Source organism: Lynx rufus, unplaced genomic scaffold (assembly GCF_022079265.1).
Source record: "Lynx rufus isolate CCGP_SWC_20201006 ecotype Redwood Valley unplaced genomic scaffold, mLynRuf1.p SCAF_1, whole genome shotgun sequence".
Classification (NCBI taxonomy): Eukaryota; Metazoa; Chordata; class Mammalia; order Carnivora; family Felidae; genus Lynx; species Lynx rufus.
The window spans coordinates 23,108,836-23,131,691 of record NW_025814823.1 but is presented as its reverse complement, the minus strand read 5'-3'; the positions used below and the strand labels follow the sequence as shown (position 1 = coordinate 23,131,691).

Sequence of the window (22,856 nt, the reverse complement as noted above, 5' to 3'; positions counted from 1 at the left end):
TAGAATGTTAGTTTTATTTTCTTTGTACTTTACTATACTTGCTAAATGTTCCACTATGGATGTTGTGTTACTTTTGCAAATCAGAAACAAAAATTTTTTTAAGTACACTAAAACTAATAAATCAAAATGTAGTTGTGTAAGCACATTATTTAAACATGGAGATTAACCATCAGAATTTAAAACTGCTTAAAAGTGATTCCTTGTGAAAACTGCAGTAAGAGGGAAGGTGAAGACAAGACAGTGCTTTCCATTCTAAAAACTTTCAGCCAATCTGTTAGTCTTAAAATCAGACATTATTATGGTAAGTTTTTTCGAAAGAAAGAAATGAAGGAAGGAAGAAAAGAAAGAAAGGAGGGGAAGGGAGGGAGGGAAGGAAGGAGACAGGAGGGAAGGAAGGAAAGAAAGAAGTGAGGGGAGGGAGGGAGGAAGAAAGGGAGAGAGGAAAGAAGGGAGAAAGAAAGAAGGAAATCAGAAGTAAAGAAAAGGAAAAGAAAGGGGAAAAGAAAGAGGGAAAGAAAGGAAAGGAAAGGAAAAGGAAAAGGAAAAGGAAAAGGAAAAGGAAAAGGGGAAAGGAAAGGAAAGGAAAGGAAAGGAAAGGAAAGGAAAGGAAAGGAAAGGAAAGGAAAGGAAAGGAAAGGAGAAAAAAGGAAATAAACTAGTGGGAAGACTAATGGGAAAAAAAGAAGAAAGCAACAACTTCATTTTATTTCTTCTGAGACTGTCATTATGGGCCTTTGTGAAACCTACCAGTTGTGATTACTAGTTCAGCTGAATGCATTACATCATGTTCATTCACACTCCAGAATTCTACTTAAGTATGTATAAAATCAAACTGGATTTACAGAAATAATTTCCTACCTACACTAAAGGAATATTTAAATTTAAAAAAATCATACAGAGTACAAACAAAAATATGTTTATTTACACATATTACAATAATTACAGACAGTAAAATTAAGACAACTTCCCGTTACTGTGACAGAAGCTACCAGCCTTCACTTTCAAATGAGGCTTTTGTTATTTTGAGATATGATGCACAGTGATCCACTGCCCTTATTTAAAATGCTTCTCTAAATAATTCCAGGGGCTGATTAGTGATATGTACATGGGTTATTTCCCTCAACTTTTATTTCCAGAAATACTATGTACAAGTCCAACATAACTGGAACATAACAGGATCGGGCAGCACTGAAATGAGTAATTTTTTTCCCAACAATAAATTTGGATTATTCTTTAAATATTCACTTAGCGGTTTAGAACTGAAACGATAATTTTTGGCTTAAAAAAGAAAGTCCAGTGATTTTTAATGGGCTGCACGGTTCCACTATAGGCAGTATTACCTGGCTTTTTTTATAGGCTTGCTATTGTGTAAGAAACAGAATTCCACAGTATTCAATTCTGATGAATTTTGTCTTTTATGTTTTTTAATCAGAGTCACTACTACTGCTTGAGGAGTCTGTTGACATAACTTCTACATCATCTTCATTTTCTTTATTATGCCCTGGAGGTTCCAGCAAAAAGTCATTACTGTGATTCGGTGGTAACATATTCATTGACATGTCATTTGACTGCCATGGATATTGTGGAGCAAGGACATCTGGAGAAAACAAAGCATATATAACAACACTTCTACTATTAATTTACTACTTGATTACTCTTCCCTTCATGCACACAACCTGAAGTAAATATTCTTTTTAAGGCCAGGAATCAAAATATACATTTGGCTAAATTAAAAAAAAGCAAATTTATCAAGGAAAAGCATGATATTTTAATAACTAGAACCTGTGTTTTATTTTTTAGGAAATCATGCTTCCATCTAAGTAACTTTATAGAGTCAGTTGACTAATTTTTCTTTTGTAAGACATTCACAATTACAAATCAAATGTTTTCATATATATGCATATATATGTAAATTATATGCAGATTATATCATTCTCTGTCTATTCTCTCTGTAGATTTTAAATAGCTAATATGTACTATACTAAGTATTACAAGTTTAAACTACCTGTTAAGCTTTAAATCCACTCTTCTCCCTGAACCCTGAAAACATCTCCTTTGCCAGCAGCTGCAATGTTAATCTTTGTCAGCAGAGGGCACTGGAGGGACTCTGCAAGGGGAACAGGCCTCTAAGAGATCCGATGTGATGTTTTCCTTCTCACTGCGCAGTGCCTGGCTGGCGTGCAGGACATCAAGTGGTGCTCACCACCTAGCAAGTTGCCGTGGCGTTAAGTCTCACATTACGCCAAAGGTGGCTTCCCAGCAAGGCTCCCTGCAACCCTAGTGGATCACCTCCTGCTTGCCAGCTCTGGCCTGACCTCATCCATCTAACGTCTCTGCCAGCCAGTGGGCCACAGCTATACCCTCTCCACCCAGGGCGCCATGATATGAACAAACAGCCTTGGGATGGGGGTGGGAGGAGCCTCTTCTCAGTTGGGCCCTTCCTTGGGTACTCTATCCTGATCTTAGATGTAGCAGCTGCTCCCACATTTATTACTACTGTATTTTTAAAAAATAGTTCTCTTTACCCTTTAGTAGTATCATCTTGTTACTAGTTAATAATTCTTTAAATTTTCCTTGTTCATACTGCTGATGTCCTTTCTGCCTTCTGACTGGGCTGTGACTGGCATATAATACAGTATAATCAAAATGAGGAAAATGAAAAGATATCAAGGTAAATTAATGCACAGTGAGTTCTCAGTTTGTACGTTAGATAAACATGATGTTTACATAGCATTTTCAGTAACACAGGAACATCCTTACAATAAAATATGAAGCAGAAAGCATTATCTAAGGCATGTTTTAAACACTGTAAAAATACAAGGAAAAAAATGAAATAGGTAAAATATTAAAAGTGATTGCTCAAAAAAACCCATAGTTTTTGGTTTTTATAACCTTTTTTATTAAAACTTATTAAATGTTCTACCAAATAAAAACAAAAGTCACCTACAAAAAAATAAACATTGGGGAACATAAATAAAGGTTAAGAATAACACAAAACCATACGCAAAACTTGAGGAAGGATGAAATTCAGAATAAACTGAGTCACACAAGAGTGCTGTTTTATTTAGTTATTAAAAAGTCTGTAAAAAGCTTTGTTATTCATTTGGTTAATTTGGAGTTTTTCAGGAGTGGGTTCACTTTGTATTCTTTAAAATGAACATATATATTTCTTATTCTGTTTATATACCATATTTCACAATTTTATTTAAAAAGCTATGTTTAGATCCTAATAATAATAAAAGAGAGGCCTAATGCCCAAGGAAAATAACCTATTAAAAAATGAGAGAAAAGTCAATTTATTGTAGTTTCATAAACTCAAGCTAGAACAATCTTTAAACTAGAGTAAGCAGAGAGCAGGATAATTGGCAGAAAACTTAGCTATTAAAATGAGTTGGGTCAGATGCCTGAACGGCTCACTAGGTCAAACATCCGCCTCTTGATTTAGGCTCAGGTTATGATCTCACGATTTGAGTTCAAGTCCTGAGTCATGCTCCATGCTGACCATGCAGAGCCTGCTTGAGATTCCCGCTCTTCCTCTCTCTCTCAAAATAAATAAACAAACTTAAAAAATAAAATAAAATAAATAAAACAACTTGGGTCTAGAACCTCAAACTTGTTCAACAGCCAGATATGCCATCACCATGTCTGAAAAACCTCAGTCTGTTCGAAAGCATTTTTCTGATCAACATTACCTGGCAATCTGCCTGCTGCAAGTGCATCTCCTGGTAAATGACCATTTACACCATTAGTGGAAGGATTGTTCATTTGACCCAATAATCCACTTCTCATCTCTAAATCAGTTGGGTATGGTCTCCGTGGGTCCCCTAAAAAAACAGACTGCTTTTAATTCAATCATATACAAAATAAGCATTGATACCTTCTCTAAAGAAGTATTGATTTTCCTTGGTTCACTCTGAAAAACTCAAACTACATTTCAATTTTGGAACAAGAAGGTCATCTTATCAACTGTTATTAAGAGCATAATATATTTAAAAATACATGCATTTCGTCTCTGAACCTGCATAGAAATATACTACTCTTTATACAAAAAGAGAAAGAGAGAGAGAGAGAGAGAGAGAGAGAGAGAGAGAAAAGTCTGTCATTTTAGCAATTCTAGATGACAAATTAAGAAAATTATAACAGTCTTGATTCTTGTAATTTACCTGCATTTCCTAGTAAAGTAACAAATGATACATACTCTTGAGGGAGAATAAATAGATCATGACACACTTCTGTTTATAAGACAGAAAGGACTGACTGGAATGCTTATTTGAAGGACTGTCTAAATTAAAACTTTTTCTAACCAACCTCTTTGATCTTGTCATTTAAAGACTAATTCCTAGAACCTTCCAGGAGAGTATCTAGAGCCAATGTTCATTTCCAATCATGAAGGCATACTGTTTAGTTTGGGGATGATGAAAATTTGGCAGATTTGGACTTTTTGGTAATACTTCTTACTCGCTCCAGATCACTTACCCCCCCAAACTAGTAATTGGTAAAATACCATTCACAAGTTACTGATGTTGAGAGATTTATCTCCTACTCCTCCCAGAAGACTACTGCTCTACATTAGGTCCCTGTCTTATGTACTGTCAATGTATGTTGCAGCTCATTGCTCTTTGCTGTTTCTAATTACTCCTGTTCTTTCCAGTCCCATGTATTTGCTGTTGGGTGCTCAGTGCTTCATCTTTATCACCAAAGAGCTGGAATTGTCTGCTTCCAAGGCCAGAACCCTTGAGGAAACTCCAATTGTTCTAAAAGGTGGGCTTCTGGCCAGCCTGGGTATTACAGGCATATAAATCTATAGGTTTCGAATCATCACGTATCATCTTGTACTTTTAAACATGAATTTATTATTTTTCTTTAAAAAGGAAAGAAACACAGTTCCTGTGGCAACAGCTTTGTAGAAAATCAAACTGATAAAACCCATGGCCCATATTATTCCTTCTAAGATATTAAAGATGTGAAAATCACCTAAGATTTAAAACCACATATGTCTATTTTAAAAAGAGAAGTATTTTACCTGGAACCCAGGTCAGTGGGGCACAAACAGCATTACTCGCACTAATCCTATGTGCGTATTTAATTATTTCTTCAGAGGAGATGGCACCTGAGAGTCGAGAGCATAACATGTTAGTCTAGTAACTTACAAGGGCATAAACACGTGCCTCATAGTCACACATCATAATTTATTTTTTATTATCTGTATACAAGATAATCTGAGTTACCTACCTTCCCTAATAAAGCTACTAATACGTATATTGTTAAACTTAAATCATAGAGATTTCCCAACTAAAGAACAAAACGTCCAGAAAAATCATCTGACAAAGTGTCAAACTTGGGACATTAGCATGATAATGCTCACTATCTCAATTATTAGCTACCATTAAATAGTCTTACTGTTCTGAAAGCAACAGTGAACACAAAGAAAATAGAGGCAAGAGTGTTTTGTCTCCCAATGACAAAGCTATTAAATTAGAACAGCAGTTCACACTACATCACTCAATTGTTGGCTTACTGTGCCACTAAGGATATAAGTAGATCTAAGTAGAAACAAATCCACAATACATTCATTAGATTAAAAAAGGTAAGCCACTAAATAATATGTATAGCATGACCTGGTTTTTGTTTTAGAATATATGTACATATATACTTGTATTGTTCCCATTCTATCTGTATTAAACATCTTTAAAAAAAAAAAAGTGGACACACACCAAACATTAGCAGTAGTTATCTGAAACAGGAAAAGAAGAAGAAAGTTAGACAACTCTGAGGTGACTAAAGGTAAATCATCTACGAAACCATTAAAGTAACCGAAGTTTGGGGCACCTTGGTTGGTTGAGCTCAGTTGGCTGAGCTTCTGATTTCGGCTCAGGTCATGATCTCACGGTTTGTGGGTTCGAGCCCTGTGTTGGGCTCTGTGCTGACAGCTCAGAGCCTGGAGCCTGCTTTGGATCTGTGTCTCCCTCTCTCTCTGCCACCCCCCACCCCCCGACTCACACACTGTCTCTCTCTCCTTCACAAATAAACATTAAAAAAAAAAATTAAAAAAACAAAAGTAACCACATTTTCATTGTAACTCTACTTTTAGTACACAAACTAAAAAATCCAAAATGGAAGTCTTTTAAGGAGAGGAGGAGGACAGGAAAAGAAGGTCTGCTGGGCTTCTGCACCATTAAATGTGCACACACCCCAAAGCCACATCTAGTTCTGACTTCATGACACTCTAGTCCTGCTCCATTTGTCCACTGCACATTCTCTTTCACTTTTGCAAGATCCATCTTTTCCAAGATCTATCTCAAATCCCACTTGCTTCCAGATCACAGTTCTTTTCCCTTCTCCCAACAACTTTATACACTCATTGTCATTACTGCGCACTTGGATACAAGGCCGTAACTTGCCATATGTTACTGCTTCTTATAACCTGAGAAAGGTGTGATGTCTCCTCAGTAATACATAGCTCAGTGCTAGAACCTAGCACTTTACAATAAAAATTTATTGGAACCATTTCAAAAGCAGCAAATGATTACCAGTTAACACTCTCATCTGCTTCTTCAAACAAAAACTTGGATTTTTCAGAAAGTCATTCAGTGTTTCCCACTGTACTAACCTTTTCTTGCTTTTTCTATTGATTTGAGTTTTTCTTTTGCTTGGTAAACAGCTGTTGCCTAATTTGAACATTAAAAAAAGAAGTACGGTTTATTCTTAACTATATCAAACAGTTTTTGGCTTAATTCACAAAATCATTAATTCCATATGAACAACATGCAAAATTTAGAAATCCCCACCATTTATCTGTAATGTTCTCAAACATGTGGGTATCATTTGAATCAGTTAATGAAAGAAATAATATATGTCCATGAATCAGTCTCCATTCACAAATTCTATCACAAACATGCAAAAGAGATTCTGACCACATACCACCCCAAGAGCATTCGGGTTCAAGGATAAAATATCAAAATGTTTTTTTAGTTTGTAAGATACATTCTTGGATTGATGATCTTATTCATTTATACATTACCACTATCTCTAAGCTTAATGACTACTATAATGAAAACACCCACAACCACCCCCCACTCCCACTGGAAAGATACATGAAAGGGTAAAATGAAGTTAAGCTAGTATGTATATGCATCTTCAACTGTAACACAGTGGTTAGGAGTATGGAGACAGAGAGAACTAGGTTTAAGTTCCATCTCCCTACTTTTCACTCTCCCTGGGCAAAGTAGTTATCAATTTAAAATCTCAGTTTCTTCATCTGTAAAATGGAATGGTACTAACCTCGCATAATTATTAAGAAGATTAAGTTAAAACATTTAAAGTGCAAGCAAGCACAAGGCCTGATGCACAAGTGCTCAATGTTAGTTGCTATTACCTAAATCATAAAATTCAGTCTTTTTATGGTCCTTGTGTTAACTCTATTTAACTCCATAATTATATTTTTGGAAATCTAAAGAATATAATCTGAAATGCAGACGAAAAACAAAGTTTTTTTTTGCAATGATATTCATCAAAGTATTATTTTGTAACAGTAAGTTGGAAAACTAAACAAAATGGATACAATATACGAAAAATCCCTCAGTTTTAACAAATGGTAATAGAACACCAGTTGGTATCCTACTAATTACAAGATACAAAATGAATTCCTCAGAGGGGGGAAAAAAACTATGTTGTACACCTGAAACTAAAGTATCAGTATCATGGTGTATCAACTATACTTTGATTTAAAAAACAATTATAAGCCTACTGGGAAATTAAAAAAAAAATAAAAGAATACACCTGAGACTGAAATGAAAAGCAAAAAACTATGAATAACAGCACAGAGGGACTGACGGCATTTTTTCCCTCCTCTTTCTACTTTTCTGTATTCTCTGAATATCTTTTGATAAGCAAGTATTACTTTCCTAATGGAAAATAGATTTTACTATTTTTTTTTTTTAAAGCATTTACTTGGGGTCATTTTTTCAGCAGGAATGGTTAATTTACCCTGAACCACTCAGGTTTCTATTTATTGGAGCCCATTTGGACACATTTTGAAGATTCATCAGGGATAAGGATTCCAGCAGTGTCTGGTCCATATGAGAATCAAACTCAGCTGTTTTTGTAACATCACCATATAACAATTACATTAGTTAGTATTTAGTGAAATAACTAGGTAAATATGAGCAAAGAAATTGCTTTTTTGAAATAGTAGCCAAGAACTAGAGTCCTGGGGACATATGCCCAAATCCACCTAGTTTAGAATGGAGGATGAAATAAGTTAATGTCAGTTTTAACCAATTTATAAAATTGGTACATATTTCTACTGATTTCAAAATATTTTTAAAGTTGAAGTAAAGATTTAGATTACTAATAACTGAAAACTTCTATCAGGTCAGGATAAAAGTACAACTTCTATTAATTCAATTCAATTCCATTAGTTCTATTAATTCAACACTGTGAAATCTTTAAATGATGAAAATACGGTTCAAAAGTAATGCAGACTACCTTAAAACATTAAGTTAAAAAGGGATGACAATGGCCTTTCATTCAAACTGTCAAGTTCTCATTTTTACACTTAGGAAATTAAGTTTTCTGCCAATTCAAAATACTTTAAAACATATTTATTTTTCAGAAATAAATTAAACAATATCCCTTTTTTTTTTTACCTCCTCTTCTATGAACTTACCAATATTTGCTCTGCTTCCTTTAGCTGTTTTTGTAGTTGTTGAATATCACTGTCTCTCTTCTCTACTTCCTTTTCTAAAACTTGCATTTCATGATGGATTTTTCCCTGATTAAGTGCCAATTTCATCAGTTCTTGAAATTCCCCATCTCTGTGAATTAACAACTCCAGGACCTATCAGATATTGATTAAAGCAGACAACAGAATATTGAAAAGTGGCATTCCAATGAAACAAAGAGTCTACATGTAAATTGGCTAGGCTATAAAATGTTAACACCTCCAAAGTATTATTCTAATCAATGTTAAGAATAAAAATAGCCTACTTCTGATTATTTTGGAAAAAAGATGATGAAGACTTTTTACTTTTTCTCATTACATGCTATTCTTTCATGCAAATAAGAACTACCAATATGCCAAAATGAGGTTTATTCACTTCCCAGGAAAGATAAAATTTCTGTGTATCCTTAAAAATACAAAATAAACAGCCTGATTTAAAAAATGAGCAAAGGAAAACTGATGCAAGCCACTCTGGAAAACACTATGGAGGTTCCTCAAAAAATTAAAAATAGAACTACCCTACAACCCAGCAATTGCATGACTAGGTATTTATCCAAGGGATACAGGTATGCTGTTTCGAGGGGGCACACGCACCCCACTGTTTATAGCAGCACTATTAACAATGGCCAAAGTATGGAAAGAGCCCAAATGTCCATTGATGGATGAACGGATACAGACGATGTGGTATACATATACAATGGAGTTATTACTCGGCAATCAAAAAGAACGAAATCTCGTCATTTGCAACTATGTGGATGAACTAGAGGGTATTATGCTAAGGGAAATTAGTCAGAGAAAGACAAATATTATATGACTTCCCTCCTATGAGGACTTTAAGACACAGAACAGATGAACACAAGGGAAGGGAAGCAAAAATATAAAAACAAGGAGGGGGACAAAACATGAGACTCTTTAATATGGAGAACAAACAGAGGGTTATGGGAAGGGTTGTGGGAGGGGGGATGGGCTAAATGGGTAAGGGGCATTAAGGAATCTATCTATTCTTGAAGTCACTGTTGCACTATATGCTAACTAATTTGGATGTGAATTTTTAAAAAAATTTAATTTTTATTTTTAAAAAAGTGCAAAGGAAATGAATAGACCTTTTTCTAAAGACATACAAATGAACAAAGGTACATGAAAAGGTGCTCAACATCACTAATTACCAGGGAAATGTAAATCAAAACCACAACTGGATATCACCTCATACCAGTTACAACAGTTGTAATAAAAAAAAAAAAAAAAAAAGATAACAAACGTTGGTGAGGAGGTGGAGAAAATGGAACCTTCATGCACTAGTGGTGGGAAACCCACTGTGGGAAACAGTATAGAAGTTATTACTTAAAGAGTTAAAAGAGAACTAACAGATGATCCAGCAATTCTACTTCTGGTTACTTACCTGAAGAAAATGAAATTATTATCTCAAAAAGATATCTGCACTCCTATATTCACTGCAGCATTATTTACAATAGCCAATATAGAAAGCAAACTAACTATCCATCAATATATGAATGGATAAAGGACATGTTGTATGTAAGTTTTTATTTAAGTTCCAGCTAGTTAACATACACTGTAATATTAGTTTCAGGTGTACAATATAGTGATTCAACCTTCACATACAATGTCTGGTGCTCATCACAAGTGCCCTCCTTAATCCCCACTCCCTTAACAACCACTCCTCTGGTAACCATCAGTTTGCTCTCCAAAGCTAAGAGTCTGTTTCTTGGTTTTCCTCTTTTTTTCTTCCCTATGATTGTTTGTTTTATGTCTTAAATTCCATCTGAGTGAAATTACGTGGTAATTGTCTTTCTGACTTATTTTCCTTAGCATAATACTCTCTAGCTCCATCCATGTTGTTACAAACGGCAAGATTTCATCCCCCCCCTTTTTAAAACATTTTTTAAAAAACATTTATTCATTTTTTGACAGAGAGAGATAGTGTGAGTGGGGGAAGGACTGAGAGAGGGAGACACAGAATCCAAAGCAGGCTCCAGGCTCTGAGCACCCCTTGAGGCTTGAACCCATGAACTGTGAGATTATGACCTGAGCTAAAGTAGGATGCTTAACCGACCCGCATTCCTTTTTTATGGCTGAGTAATATTCCTGTGTGTGTATATGTGTGTGTGTGTGTGTGTGTGTGTGTGTCTGTCTTCTTTACCCATTCATCAACTGATGGACATTTGGGCTTTTTCCAGAATTTGGCTATTGTTGATAATGGTGCTGTAAACACCAGGGGCATGTATCCCTTTATATTAGTAGAAAATGTGTGATATGTACACACACAGATAGAGAAATACTATTCAGCCATAAAAAAGAAGGAAATCTTATCATTTGTGACAATAAGGATAGACCTTGAAGCCATTATATTAAGTGAAAAAAGTCAGCAAGAGAAAGACAAATACTGCACGATCTCATTTGTATGTGGAATCTACAAGAGACAAACTCAGAAAAAGAAATCCGATTGGTGGTTGCCACGGGAGGGGGTGGGTAAAATGGGTGAAGATGATCAAAAGGTACAAACTTACGCTTATAAGACAAATAAGTTCTGGGATGCAATGTACAGAAATGGTGACTATAGTTAACGATATTACATTGTATACTTGAAAGTTGCTAAGACAGAAAATTTTTGCAACTTAAAGTTTGTAGAAATGTACAGAGAAATGGGGCACCTGGTTGGCTCAGTTGGTTAAGTGTATGACTTTTGATTTCAGCTCAGGTCACGATCTCACGGTTTGTGAGATCAAACCCCGCATCAGCCTGCTTGGGATTCCCTCCCTCTCTCTCTTCCCCTTCTCCACACACACACACTCTCAAATAAACTTAAAACATATATATATAAAACTCACACTAAACCTGTGATTTCATTCATAGTATTGCTTTACAATGAAGATGGTTAAAAAAGAGCAATTTCCAAAAATAGTAAATAGGTGGTATGTAGATACAACCTTTGACCTATGAAGGTTAAAAAGCATAAAACAGAAAGTCTGGGTCCAAATCTCTAGTCTTTCGTTTACCAGGGATATAGTAACAGCACCTTATCACATAAGGTTATTGTGAGGATTTATGATATAATGCATGTAAAGTACACACAGGAAGAGCCCAATAAAGGCTAGCTATCATCATCACTACCCCACTACAGAATTAAGATGCAATCTTACCTAAATACCCTTACTTAACTGTGCGAAGTGGGGAATAATACTTCAAGAAAGGAAATGGCTATCAAAATTCAGAACCAATTTTAAAACTGTTAACAAAAATTTGTTAAAGAGTAAAAAGTATAGACCTGCCTCTTCAAGTTCCTTTCGATATGAAGTTTTTTATAGGACTCAGACAAAGACTGAGCTATATCCTCTGTCCATGTATTCAAACTATTTACTTTGAATAATAGTTTCTTCTATAAAAAGTAGTATATTCTACTTAATATACCTACAGTCCCTATTCTTCTCAAGTCACAAGAGAAAGCAGGGTTTCCACTTCTATAAAAGTATATTTAAAAAGTTATTAACCAACTTGTTGTTTCACAACACATTTCAAGAAGTTTACAGTTTGACCTATATTGTATACTACCATAGAGCAGTAAAGATTCTTTGGAGATTTTATTGTTGAGTAGAGAAAAATTATTCAACTGAAGTCAGACCTTGATTCTAGTTCTATTCATCCATCAACCTCTAGTTCACTTATCCACTCTGGAACTCAAGCTCTTTTATAACACAGGAGGTTATAAAGACCATTAATGTCCCTTCTAAGTAAAATTCTACATACATGAAAATACAAATATTCAAATAAAATGGAGGCTAGAAAATTTTCAAATGGGCACATCACACTAATATTTAACAGTTTCAATGAAAACTGTTCACAGTACTAAGTATAACGTTTAATTCTGTTCCAGAGTGGTGATGATAACTATCCACCATTACTAAGCTCTCCCTATGTATACTTAAGAATGCACTATTGGGGCGCCTGGGTGGCGCAGTCGGTTAAGCGTCCGACTTCAGCCAGGTCACGATCTCGCGGTCCGTGAGTTCGAGCCCCGCGTCGGGCTCTGGGCTGATGGCTCAGAGCCTGGAGCCTGTTTCCAGTTCTGTGTCTCCCTCTCTCTCTGCCCCTCCCCCATTCATGCTCTGTCTCTCTCTGTCCCAAAAATAAATAAACGTTGAAAAAAAAAAAAATTTAAAAAAAAAAAAAAAAAAAAAAAAAAAAAAAGAATGCACTATAATACATCCTCACAACAACCTTATATGACAAGGTACTGTTATTTTTAAGGACAGAACTGTTAGTTTTTAAAAAGTGTAAGAAATATTAGTGCTGATAAGACAGGTGTTAGTTATGACCTACTGAATCATCTGTGTGCCTGGCTCATAGCAAGCATATAATTGCCTAGGAAGTAAAGTTAGAACTTATATTTCATTTTGCTTATTTTGTAATTCTTAGTTGGCTTCACAGGTATTTATGAATAAAGTATCTGAGACTAGCATTCTTTTATTACCATATTTCTCTATAAGCTTTTTCTAAAAACAAAATAAGCAATATACAAAGAACAACTTTAATATCCCTAAAATTACCAACTTACACTACCTGTAGCCTTATCTAATTCCCCCCTCTCTTCCTGAGGGCATTAATCCTTGAAGAAAACAGTTTTCTGACACTTCACTACTGACAATCAACCCAATTTCTCTGCCCTCAAAACATATGATAAAATTAAAATGATGAAGGGGTGGAAAGTAAAGAGAAAAGATCTATTAGAGATTTCTCCTGTCTCACATCATTAAATAGGCTAATTCTTCCTATCTGTTTCCTCTTAAATTTTTTTTTTTAATTATGGCAAAAAAACACAAAGTGACATTTACCCTCTTCTTTAAAAAGTTTCTGGGTCAGAAAATCAATCTCACTGTAGAAGATTACAAAGCACAGAAAGGAATAAAGAAAATAAAAACTACTTATAAACTTAAAATCTACAAAATAACTTCTATTAATAGTTGTATGCTCTTTTATTTCTATTCATTTTCAAGATTGCATTAGGGGGACAAGCCTATAATAAAAGGTTTATGGGAGCATTAACTTTCTTTATTCCAAATATTGTTTTAATATCCATTTAACAAGCCTTTGCTGGTTAATTCAAAAGACAAAAATGAATAAATGTGTAACTACAACTATAAGAGAAAATACTATTCACCCTTAGACAACTATTTGCATCTTAAGCAGTATGACCTTATATAAGAGATTCAAAGAAAGTATCAATTTAAAAGTTGTAATTAATAATGTAATAGAATTCAATCTTCCTATTTTCAAACAAAGTAAATGTAAGTAGGAAAACTGCAGTAAATAATGGGGATTTCTTGTTTGTAATTTAAAAAGAAGGCACTTACCTGGTTTTCCTCATCAGGCGGCAACAACTTTTGGTTTCTTGAAATTGCCAGCATTTCTATAAGTTCTCTAGAAAAAGAAAAACAAAAATAAAACACCTTCGCAAAGCAAATACAGTAGAAGCCTTCTCAACTATCTCTGACTTACTGGATTCATGGTACCCACAGTACGCTGAGTATTCACAGCCACTGCTCCACGGTGACTATGCGCTTGGGCTCTCACCAGCTTCAAGACTCAGTTTTGATTGTTACCAGATGCATCTATGCAAGTTTTACTTACCAGTGTAATTACATAAATTAATATCCATTACATAAATACCAATGAAATATGACTGCCAACAGAGAAGAGCTGTTTCTATAAAAACCTAAGCTGAATGCTGGGGAAAGACTCAAGAGATGTCTGCAAAGGCCTACTTCAAAGAAGCAGGGAAAGTCATACAAATTCAGCAAGAGTCTGCCCTAAGACTGTCTGATGAGCATCTAAGTTCTCATTTCACTTTATCATTCATTTAAAGTAATCTCTACACCCAACATGGGGCTCGAATCCACAATCCTGAGATCAAGAATTGCATGCTCTACTGATTGAGCCAGCCAGGCACCCCTCATTTCACTTTAAAGAAACAAACTAGAAACTGGTAGACTTTGCATTATGGGTGGTTTAGCAAAGAAAAACTCCTACATTCAGCACATTGGCCATGCCAATCCAGGGCTGTTTTCCCACTATACATATCATCCAGGGCTGTTTTCCCACTATAATGGCAGAATAGGGTAGTTGCAGCAGAAAATTTATAGCTTGCAAAAATCAAAAATATTTATTATCTGGCCCTTCCTCTACAGAAAAAGTTCTCTGACACCTGTCTTAGATGAAAAGATTAGTGAAAACATAAGTTTATATGCTTTAAGGTAAAATAAAACAATTAAGGAGTAGATGAATCATTTTTTTTAATCATTTTCTACTTTAATTGAATTTTTTTATAGTTTATTTCTTTTAAGAGCATATGCACATGCGTGGGAGAGAGGCAGAGAGAAGGGGAGAGAGAGAGAGAATCCCAAGCAGTGGGGCTCGAACTCACAAACCACGAGATCATGACCCTGAGCTGAAATCAAGAGTTGGACGCTTAACCAACTGAGCCACGCAGGTGCTCCTAATTGAATTTTCAAAAAATTTTTTGACGTTTATTTATTTATCGAGAGAGAGAGAGAGAGAAAGAGAGAGCGCGAGCGAGCAGGGGAGAGGCAGAGAGGGAGTCATAGAATCCGAAGCAGGTTCCAGGCTCTGAGATGTCAGCACAGAGCCGACACGGGGCTCAAACCCACAAACCATGAGATCGTGACCCGAGCTGAAGTTGGACATTTAACTGACTGAGCCATCCAGGAGCCCCTGAATATTTTAATTAACCGAACAGGTTATCAACTAAGAGGGATTCTTACATATAATAAAATCCTATCTTTCTGGAATGAGCATTTACTAGATATACCAATTTTCCTATATGAAACTTGGTATAAACATAATATACACATTCTAAAATATATCACAGTATTAAAAAGTATATCACAGTATAAAATATGTCACAGGTAGTATCTATATATTAGCTTCAAACTTGCTGACAGATGGACTCCAGAAATTATGCAAGAGGCACAGCTGCACAATTAGCTACCTGACACGACCAGTCAGCCCCAGTGTTTGTACCTTCTTGCTGGCTGCTAGGCTATCTTCACCTTCCTATTTCCATCTTCCTACTCTACCTTCATACGGTTTTCCTGGATGGTGCCAATTGGACCCAACCTTCCCCACTACTAGGTTCTAGTACCACTGTGTATGAATTTGCTAATTAATGAAAAAGGGGGATATGGCAATGGAAAGTCTTCATTTACCCATTCATTAAATATTTCTTGAGTGCCTCTTACATGCCAGGCACTTTCTAGATGCTTCAGTTATAAAAGCAAACAATGGAGGGGTGCCTGGGTGGCTCAGTTGGTTGAGCATCTGACTCTTGGTTTCAGCTCAGGTCATAATCTCACAGTTCGTGGGATCAAGCCCCCAGTTGGGCTCTGTACTGACAGTGCAGAGCCTGCTTGAGATTCTCTCTCTTCCTCTTTCCTTGGCCATCCTCTCACTCACACATGTACACACACTTTCTCTCTCTCTCTCAAAATACATAAATAGACATTAAAAAAAAAACAGTGAACAATGGAATTTAAATTCTAATACAGGAGACAAAAATAACCAAGAAAACAGGTAAATAAAACTAAGGTTATAAGGGTTGGGAAGAAAGTAAAGCAGAGTGTCAGTGAGCTGGTCTGGCTACTTACACTGGGTAGGGTCAGGAAAGGATTCTCCAAGTGAGAGGAGCCAGCCATGAGGGGAGAATGCTTGTAAAAAGTCACAGCTAGTTCAGGAGCCCAAAGATGGTTTGAAGAAGTGTGGCCAGAACATAGTATGCACTGGGGAGCAGGATACAAAATGAGGACAAGGGGAGGGAAGAAGGGAGGGGCCAGACTACTGTGTCAGGTCCTTGTAGGTCATGGTAAAGGATCAGTGTATCATTCCAGAGAATGAGAAGCAACTGAATCATTTTAAGCTGGGAAATGATATGACCTGATTTATGTTTTAAAACAAGCTAAGCTATCTGGAGAACAGATTGTAAGAGGGCTAGAATGGAAATGAAGCTAGGTGGCTTCTGCAATGTTCCAGGCAAAAAATGACATTGGCTTTGACTGGGTCCGAGCCACTAGGATTTAGTAATGGTAATAGGTGAAACATGTACAGACTCAGAATATATTTTGGAGGTAGAGCTGGCAAGACAATGATGGATTAAACAAACATTTCATGAAAGTAGCATGTTATATTAATCATTTTCTGTACCCCATAGAGGAGATATAAACACTTGAGAATCTCTGATCTATATAAAGGCTGGTTTCGGGGTGGGAGAGGTGGGCACTGGGGGGGTATGGTGGGAGATGTGGAATGAGCCTTTTCTGCCTTTCTTGCAAATCTGGGAGTATAAATCCACAGAGAACCATAAAAGGGCTTGCCCTAGGCACAGAACTACAGGGGGAAGGAGAAAGCTGTAAGACAGTACATTCAGTAACCATCTAGAACAAAGTGGAAACTTCTGTCTTCCCCAATGGTAAAAAAAAGGCTGAAGGAAGCCCTGAGCCCACTCTCTGGTTACAGGTGTGGGAGACAGAGCCCCGTCCTCGTATAGAAAAAATTAGAATCCATCCACAATTCCCCTTAGAAATATAATTTAGATGGGGGTTAGGTTGGGTATTAGTGGTATTACAGTTCAGGTAAATTATAGGTAAACAGAATTAATAGGCTGCTGTGGAAACCTCAAGACTCCTATCAACATGGTTTGTGAGGGACAATGAGTTCTGAGTGACAAACACGTTAAGAAAAACTTTTAGGGACGTCTAGACGGCTCAGTCGGTTAAGCATCCAACTTTGGCTCAGGTCATGAACTTGCTATCCATGAATCCAAGCCCCACGTTGGGCTCTGTGCTGACAGCTCAGAACCTGGAGCCTATCTCCCTATCTCTCTGTCCTTCCCCTGCTCACACTCTGTCTCTCTCTCTCTTTCTCTCTCAAAAATAATTAAAAATTAAAAAAAAATCCAACTTTTAGACAATTTGTTTATTTAAATTTTTTTTAATGTTTAATTTTGAGAGAGAGGGAGAGAGAGAGAGAGAGACAGAGCACGAGCAGGGGAGGAGCAGAGAGAGAGGAAGACACAGAATCTGAAACAGGTTCCAGGCTCTGAGCCATCAGCACAGGGCCCGACGCAGGGCTCGAACTCACAAACTGCGAGATCATGACCTGAGCCGAAGCTGGACGCTCAACCGACTGAGCCACCCAGGCACCCCAGACTACAATTTGTTGTGTTTTTTTTTAAATTCATCTAAAGACTACCTCATTCTATCATATTTTCCAAAGTAGTAAAATATACTAAAAAGCTATATAATCAGGTAACAGTAAAAGATACGTCCTAAATTTCAAACTTACTATTTTCTAAAAGCCAAGAAGTTATACTAGTGAGTTTTCTTTTCGTTTTTTTTCATAACAAATGCAAACACGAGAAAAATTTCATTAAGAGGATAATGACAAATTTCAGATTACAGAATCAGTATATGTAACTATACGATTGCTAACAAAATGGGATTTTTTTCAAAAGCCAACCACACTGGAACAACCTCACTCTGTGAAGTCTCAATGAATCCTAGGTGGCAAACTACAAAGTGACATCTCTTCCACTGCCACCACCATCCATCTCCAGGGTCATAAAAGATAAATTTTCACTTACTGTCACTCAGTCTTTCTTTAGAGATGAATAAATAAAATAACAGCAGAGTAAGTCAGGAGAAAATCAGAGGAAAAGAAAAACTTTTAAGGCAATTATTTATTACCAGGGTGCAGAGCACCTCAAGAAAGCAGCAGCTTATCTCCAATTTGTCACAAGACTCAGTGGAGGCTACAAATCAACCAGAAATCAAAGTGGCATTCCTGGGGAAAGGGCAATAGAAAAACGACAGCTTCTTTTAAAGAAATCAAAAGAGAACTCAGCGCCTCAACTAATCATGCACAACTAGAAAGCTGAAGGGGGAAGGTTTCAGAAATGCTGAGATTCTTTTTTTTTTTTTTTTGGTCTCATAGTAAACTCATTTTGTGCTTTATTGAAAGATTGTGCTGTGAAGATGCACACATTGCTGGGACTTAAGAAATGTATTCAGGAATATGCTGGTCTAATGGATGGTGGTACAGCAGACTGTTTGCAACTTACAATCAGTTTTTACTAAAAGTTAGGGTTAAGAATTCTAGTTAATGTAGTGGTTGAAGCTACTAGAATAAATAAGGGAAACAACTCTGTCTGCAAAAAAAAAAGTAGGATTCATGTTTTCAATAAAAGAAAAGAAGATGCAACTTTCTCTTGAGGAAAAAAGAAGTAATGGTATCTTAAAGTGAGGTTGATTATATAATGCGAGAAAACCTAGGGTTGCCTGGGGGCGCTGAGTGGGTTGGGCGTCCAACTTCACCTCAGGTCATGATCTCATGGTTTGTGGGTTCAAGCCTCGCATTGGGCTCTGCTGTCAGCACAGAGCCCGCGTAGGATCCTCAATCTGCCTCTCTCTTTGCCCCTCCCCCACGGTTCTCTCCCTCGCCCTCTCTCTCTCCATAATAAAGAAAGTAAAACAAGAAAGAAAAAATAAAGAGGGAAAATCCAGGACAAGAGAGAACTCCACACTCAAAGTCTGCTACAGACTGTGACCCTGATGTGACTAGAAGCCAATGTGGCCAGAAGCTGATGTGACTCAAGGACTGCAGAGCCCTGTGGAATGACTGAAGAGCTCTACAAAGAATGCATCGGATTTCAACCTCTTCCTGACGAGGTCATAGAAAAGCAAAACTACATTAGGATCTGCTGCTGTGCAACTTCTGAAACACTGAGATTCTTGAGGAAAACTGAAATGATCCACTACTCCAGCAGGTCAACACATTTCACCAAGCAGAAAATGCCATACTCAGTAATCAAGGAAACAATCAAATAGGGAGAGAGAGAAACTGGTCAAACCTAGCTAGATACAAGAGAATTCCAATTTAGTCTCAAATTTAACACAGCTGGTAAATTACTTAATTATGCTATCTCAGGTGAAGACTACATGACTATCATGTATATGCACTCCTGCAGGTACCGACATCGTCAGGAAAACGCACCTCAGATATACGGCCAAATAATCCCGGAACAAGATCTTAAGAGTGACTACGGAGTCGTCCAATGTCAGAAGAAATGTTCAAATACCATTATCCTGGATGAGTAGGTTCAAAAAAACCATAGTTCCCGAACTTGCAGAGTATGAAATACGCACTAGGGTCACAAAACAGACGAATTATGTTACAGCAAGTGAGCTCAGAAAAGAAATGAATTTACTGGGCTCCAGAGTAAAACGGTGGGAATAATTCACTGACTATACTAGGGCAAAGATTTGAAATTCTAAGACCAAGACTTGGAGCAAAAGGCAGCAGCCACTACTTCCCAAAGGGGGTGTCACTTCTTCAGAAGTCAACATAGTCACAGGAAAGTGGCACACTAAGCTAGACATTTGGTTTCTACCTCACCGGGCGGTGGGAACTTACCAAGTATTTCAAAGCAGAAAAGTAATACGAGATGTCTTTTAAAAAGATAGCTCTGACCCTGGGCAATACAGTAAGATAAAGTGCAGAAGCATAAAGACAAGTAAAACTTTCCGGAGACTGCGTTAAAAAACAGTTAACGACAGTGGGGGTGGGAACAAGACGTCAAATCTGCGCAAGGTTTTAGGGGGAAGAATCAAAACAATTTTAACATCCAAGTGAATGTGAGGGAGTTAAAGAAGGCTTCAACTTGACAAACAGCCACGAACCATGGTAGACTAAGGAGAAAGGCATCCAATTTCTCCTACCTCTTCCACACACGCTGCACTCCTGCCCTCCCAAACTTGCAAGTATGTAAGCACCACCAAGTCGTGCGTGCTCACGCTTCCAGGCTTTTGCACATGGTGTTCCAGCTACCTGCCGCCTACTGAGTCTAGTGAACTCATTCTTCCCATGCAGTCCTTTCTCCAGGAAGCCTACCCTGACTACAACCATGACAGGCACCCTGAGTCCTCGGGTTCCAGTATCCCGCAGTGCACGACTCTGTAAAAACAGGCTCTGCACCACGGTCGCTGTTTACGTCTGTCTCTTCCCCTTGACACTGGGCTCCTCTACGTCGGGACCTAGTCCCCCACCCCATTCACTACAGTCTCCCAGCGCTTGGGACCCAGGGGGAGTTCCTTAAGTGTCTGTCGAGTGTCCGTGGACGACGGTACTCACACCGGGCGATCTCTAAGGTCCTCTACAGTTCTGACCGTGTCGGGGTTCCAGAATCATTGTCATTATTAAAACGTCTTCTAAGGCGGGGGGCGGGGGGATCCCATGTCGGCGTCTCGGAGGGTTGCAGACCTCAAGTGCCAACACCTGTGTATCGTCTCTGGGAGCGCGGCCTCCCCACCGAGCCCCGGGAACCGGGAACGAACACCCCGGCAGGCCCGGCCGATGCAGAGTCAGTCCTCCGGGCCCAGCCCTCTCAGGCCTTCAGGCCGACGGCATTACCTTGACAAGACCTCCAGATCTTCCAGCGCAGACAGGAGCCGCTCTCGCGTGCTGTTACCGCCTGCCGCTCCAGAGCCGCCTGCCGGCCGCTCCTTCTCCTTCTCTCCACTCGAAGACGCCGCCATGCTCCCCACAGGCCCGTTTCCGCGACTGCGCAGCTGAGCACTGGGGAGCCGAGGCGGGCTCCGGAGGCGGAAGCAAGAGTCACCGAGGCGGGGGAAAAGAGGCCAGTACACAGCGCCCCCTATACTCTTGGAGATGCACTGAGGGCGGCGGCGCCATCTGATGGGCGAGCGAGAGTTTCTCAGTCTAACCTAGGGAGAGAGCCGGAGAACAGGGAGGAGCAAGGCGGTCAGGTTCTCCTGCGCTTTGTCGTTTTCACAAGGAATGGGAAGTTCAACGGATTTCAAGCATTTGCGGAAATTGCATAATGACCCACCTGTTGTATCTGGTTCTTTGTGAAATGGACTGGTCTCAATATTAACCTATCTTTAATCTGCATCCCTATGATGCTAACCCCGCCTTGGCTGTACCTCAGAGCCTCTCCGCTGTCCTGGACAAAATTTCACACCATTTCCTGTCTCTCCAAACCTCCAACACCTCTTTCCCCCAATTCCCACTCTCAACTTAGGACCTTGCTTTCTAACTCACTGAGAAAGAGGAGAAATCTGAAGATAGGACTCCCACACACTGCGGCCCCCACGAGTGTCTGCCCGCCAGCACCGTGCACCCCCCTCTCCCCCCCCCCCCCGCCCGGCTAGCTGCTGCCCGTGCACTTGCCTTGCTCCTAGCCAGAGAAATTCTCTGCCAATAGCTGTATCTTTCTGAAGGCACCGTAGTCCTCCTACCTCCCAAATGACAATGTTTCATCCTGTACTTATTCCTATCGCCATACCTGCTACTTTCCTAGTTTTAGAATATTCTTACCCCACTTTCCCTACCAGCAACCACTTTACTTCTTTGTTCCCCTCTGCAGCAAATTTGTTTCCAATTCCATTTCTTCCTTATACCCATTTCAGTTAGTTTTCATCCTCATTTCCCCACCAAAACTCAGATTGTAAAGGTCATTGAAGACTGCCATGCTGCTAAATGTAATGGTCAGCACTCACCGAGCTTGGTGGCTCCTAGGCCCTGGATCTGTTAACATCCTCCTTTATCCTGGAGAACACTTTCTCCACTTGGGTTCTAGCATGCTGGTCTCTCTTTGTTGTTCTCCTTCCTCTCTGATCTCCCCTCTCCATCTCTCTGGCTGATTCCTCCACTCAACCTTGACCTCTAGACAGAGGAATGGTTGGGAGACACTTCTAAGTCCTCACCTCCCCAGCTCACTTTTGATCATCTCACCCAGTCCAGGGGCTTTAAACACTGTCTGTATGCTGACTCCAAAATTTGTATTTCCCACCCCAACCTGTCCGCTGAATTCAGGCTTGTATGCCCAGTTCTTACTAGATCCTTCTGTTACTGCACAGAGAACCGGTTCTGAGCTCAGGTGGGGCTACACTCTGCTGGAAAATCAATATTCGAAAGACAGGTAATGGGGGGAAAGGAAAGTTTACTTTATTCAGGAAGCTGGTAACCTAAGACAGTGGGCTAATGTCCCAAACACTATCTTCCCTGTCTAGGTGAAGCTGGACGGTTTTAA

The 22,856-nt window shown here is 38.5% G+C and overlaps 1 protein-coding gene across 1 annotated transcript; it reads right to left on the bottom strand.

Annotated features, from left to right (window-relative positions):
* Positions 1-900: 900 nt before the first annotated feature.
* Positions 901-21,358, bottom strand: MED4 (mediator complex subunit 4). The gene is made up of 7 exons (XM_047079761.1): positions 21,215-21,358; positions 14,089-14,155; positions 8,669-8,839; positions 6,611-6,668; positions 5,024-5,110; positions 3,693-3,824; positions 901-1,597 (listed from the first exon to the last, which is right to left on the bottom strand). The coding sequence occupies exons 1-7, from the start codon at positions 21,337-21,339 to the stop codon at positions 1,425-1,427; spliced, it is 813 nt and encodes a 270-aa protein (XP_046935717.1). The 5' UTR covers positions 21,340-21,358; the 3' UTR covers positions 901-1,424.
* Positions 21,359-22,856: the final 1,498 nt, after the last annotated feature.